Source organism: Bison bison, unplaced genomic scaffold, assembly GCF_000754665.1.
Source record: "Bison bison bison isolate TAMUID 2011002044 unplaced genomic scaffold, Bison_UMD1.0 scf7180017864220, whole genome shotgun sequence".
Taxonomy (NCBI): Eukaryota; Metazoa; Chordata; class Mammalia; order Artiodactyla; family Bovidae; genus Bison; species Bison bison.
Window position 1 is genome coordinate 378018 of NW_011494792.1, and position 2121 is coordinate 380138.

Below are 2121 nucleotides of genomic sequence, written 5' to 3' on the forward strand. Positions count from 1 at the left end.
AATTAAAGGGCTACGCCCACTGGCCCGCCAGGATCGAGCAGACGGCCGAGGCCAACCGCTACCAGGTGTTTTTCTTCGGGACCCACGAGACGGCCTTCCTGGGCCCCAGGCACCTCTTCCCGTACGAGGAGTCCAAGGAGAAGTTTGGCAAACCGAATAAGAGGCGGGGCTTCAGCGAGGGCCTGTGGGAGATAGAGAACAACCCCACCGTCCAGGCTTCCGATTACCAGTGCGCCCTGGAGAAGAGCTGCCCTGAGGAGCCCGAGCCCGAGGCCGCCGAGGGCGGCGAGGACCCGAAGAGCCACACCAACGGCGGCGACGACGATGATCAAGGGAAGCTGGGCGTCGACCTGCCAGCTGAGGAAGAGAACGAGAAGGAGACCCTGAAGAGGACCGCCGAGGACCCGCCAGAGGACATCCCCAAGCGTCCCAAGGAGGCTGATCCTGAAGAAGGAGAGGAGAGGAAGGAGGCGGCCGCTGTCGCCGAGGAGGCCGAGGATGCCGAGGATGCGAGGATGCGAGGCCGCTCCTTGTGGAGGTGGAGAACGACCCCGCCGCCTCCGTGCTGGGCCTGGCCTGGGGGCTGCCCGTGATGGAGCAGGAGCCAGAGGAAGAGTCTGCTGAGAGAGAGGCCCAGGCCCCAGGCGTCGGAGGTGGCCACGAGAGCCAGTAGTCACCAAAGTTTCCAGAAGAGCCCCCCACCCCATTCCTGCTGAGGCCTGGCTGTCACAGGGGGAACTGGCCATGGCCTGCAAACTGGGACCGCCTCCCCCACCCCACTTGCTCTCCACCGCCCTCTCTGCCTCTCCCGCCCGGCCCTCGGGGATTGACCCGGAGAGGGCAGCCCACCAGGCCCTCACCTCTGCGCCCCCACACCCTGGGATCTGAGTCAGCGCCTCTGCTCCCTGGGGCGAGTTGAAACCACCGTGGCCCCTCCCTGCCTGGAACTGTTTGCCGAGGCTTCTGTTGGAGCCCAGACCGGCCGTTTTCCACCTCCTGATGCCCCCTGTCCCTCCCCCACCCCCGCCCCGGCCTTCTGGAGTCCACGTTGGAATCATAGCCGGGAGTTTCGGAAGGGGTGAAGGATAAGGAGCCGGGGGGCACTTCCAGGGACCTGGCAGAGGCAACCCTCAAGCTGTGGTGGTGGGAATGGCAGGAGGGTGGTGTATTGCTGAGCTCGCGTCCACTCCTCCCAGGCCTACGGTATTTGAGGCCTAGATTCTGAGAAAGTGAACGGCTTTGGCGGAGGGCCTCCCTTTTGCTGACCCAGGGAGTTATGGGAGTTGTAGTTTTTCATCAGATAAGGTGGGCTCTTCCAGGTTGTCAGCGCGAGCGGAAGCTTAGCTTCGCCCAGCTTCTTGGGTTGTAAGGCTGAGGAACATCTGTCCCCATTTAGATCTTTAGGGGCTCACGGGATGTTCTGGGAAGACCCCTGGCCACCCCTTTCCCTCCTCCCCCAGCCTCAAGGCCACCGCAAGTCATAAACATCACCCAGGTATAAGAGAACTGGGTACCTCCACTCTCCTAGTTTTACCGTTGCAGTTAACCGTTTCTGAGATGAACTAGGTGGTTCCCTTTCTACTTGGAGTTTCATGGCTCGTTTATGTAGTTAAGTTTCGCTGTTCCTTTTTTCCCACCCACATCCCTGGACCTGGTCCCCTCAGTGTTGTCACCAGATCTGATGTGTAACCGACCAAGTCAGGAAAACAAGGAGCCCCTCCCCCACCTCTTCCTGGTGGTCTCTGCCTTCCTCCATCTTTTGTCTCACCCATGCCCTTCTGCCTTGGGCTCTGAGGAAATATTGTTGACAGTAGCTTTCGAAGTTTAGATCTGAATATTTTCAGTTCTAAGGAAATAAAACCCGTTGATTACTTTAACAAATCTCAAGTCTGTTCTTTTGGTTTCTGAAGAATTTGCCCTTAAATTTAATGTTCCTCTTTGTTTTCTGTACATCCTGTGTTAAAAGCAATTATTTGTAGTGTACAGGGCTCCTTTAGAATCACCCTTGATAAACTTCTGTTAGGGTATTTACACTTCACTCTGTCTATAATAATTACTGCCACTGATTAGAATGAGTAGAAAGAAGTGAACTTAAAATGCTGGAATGGTGACACCTGGGAC

At 57.2% G+C, this 2121-nt stretch overlaps 1 protein-coding gene across 1 annotated transcript in view; it reads left to right on the plus strand.

Moving 5' to 3' along the window:
* LOC104992618 (hepatoma-derived growth factor-like) overlaps positions 1-1877 on the plus strand; it is a 2040-nt gene extending 163 nt beyond the window's left edge. The window contains 2 exon segments of the mRNA XM_010845566.1: positions 1-494; positions 497-1877. Coding sequence (XP_010843868.1) covers positions 1-494; positions 497-673 — 671 coding nt within the window. The 3' untranslated portion in view covers positions 674-1877.
* Positions 1878-2121: the final 244 nt, after the last annotated feature.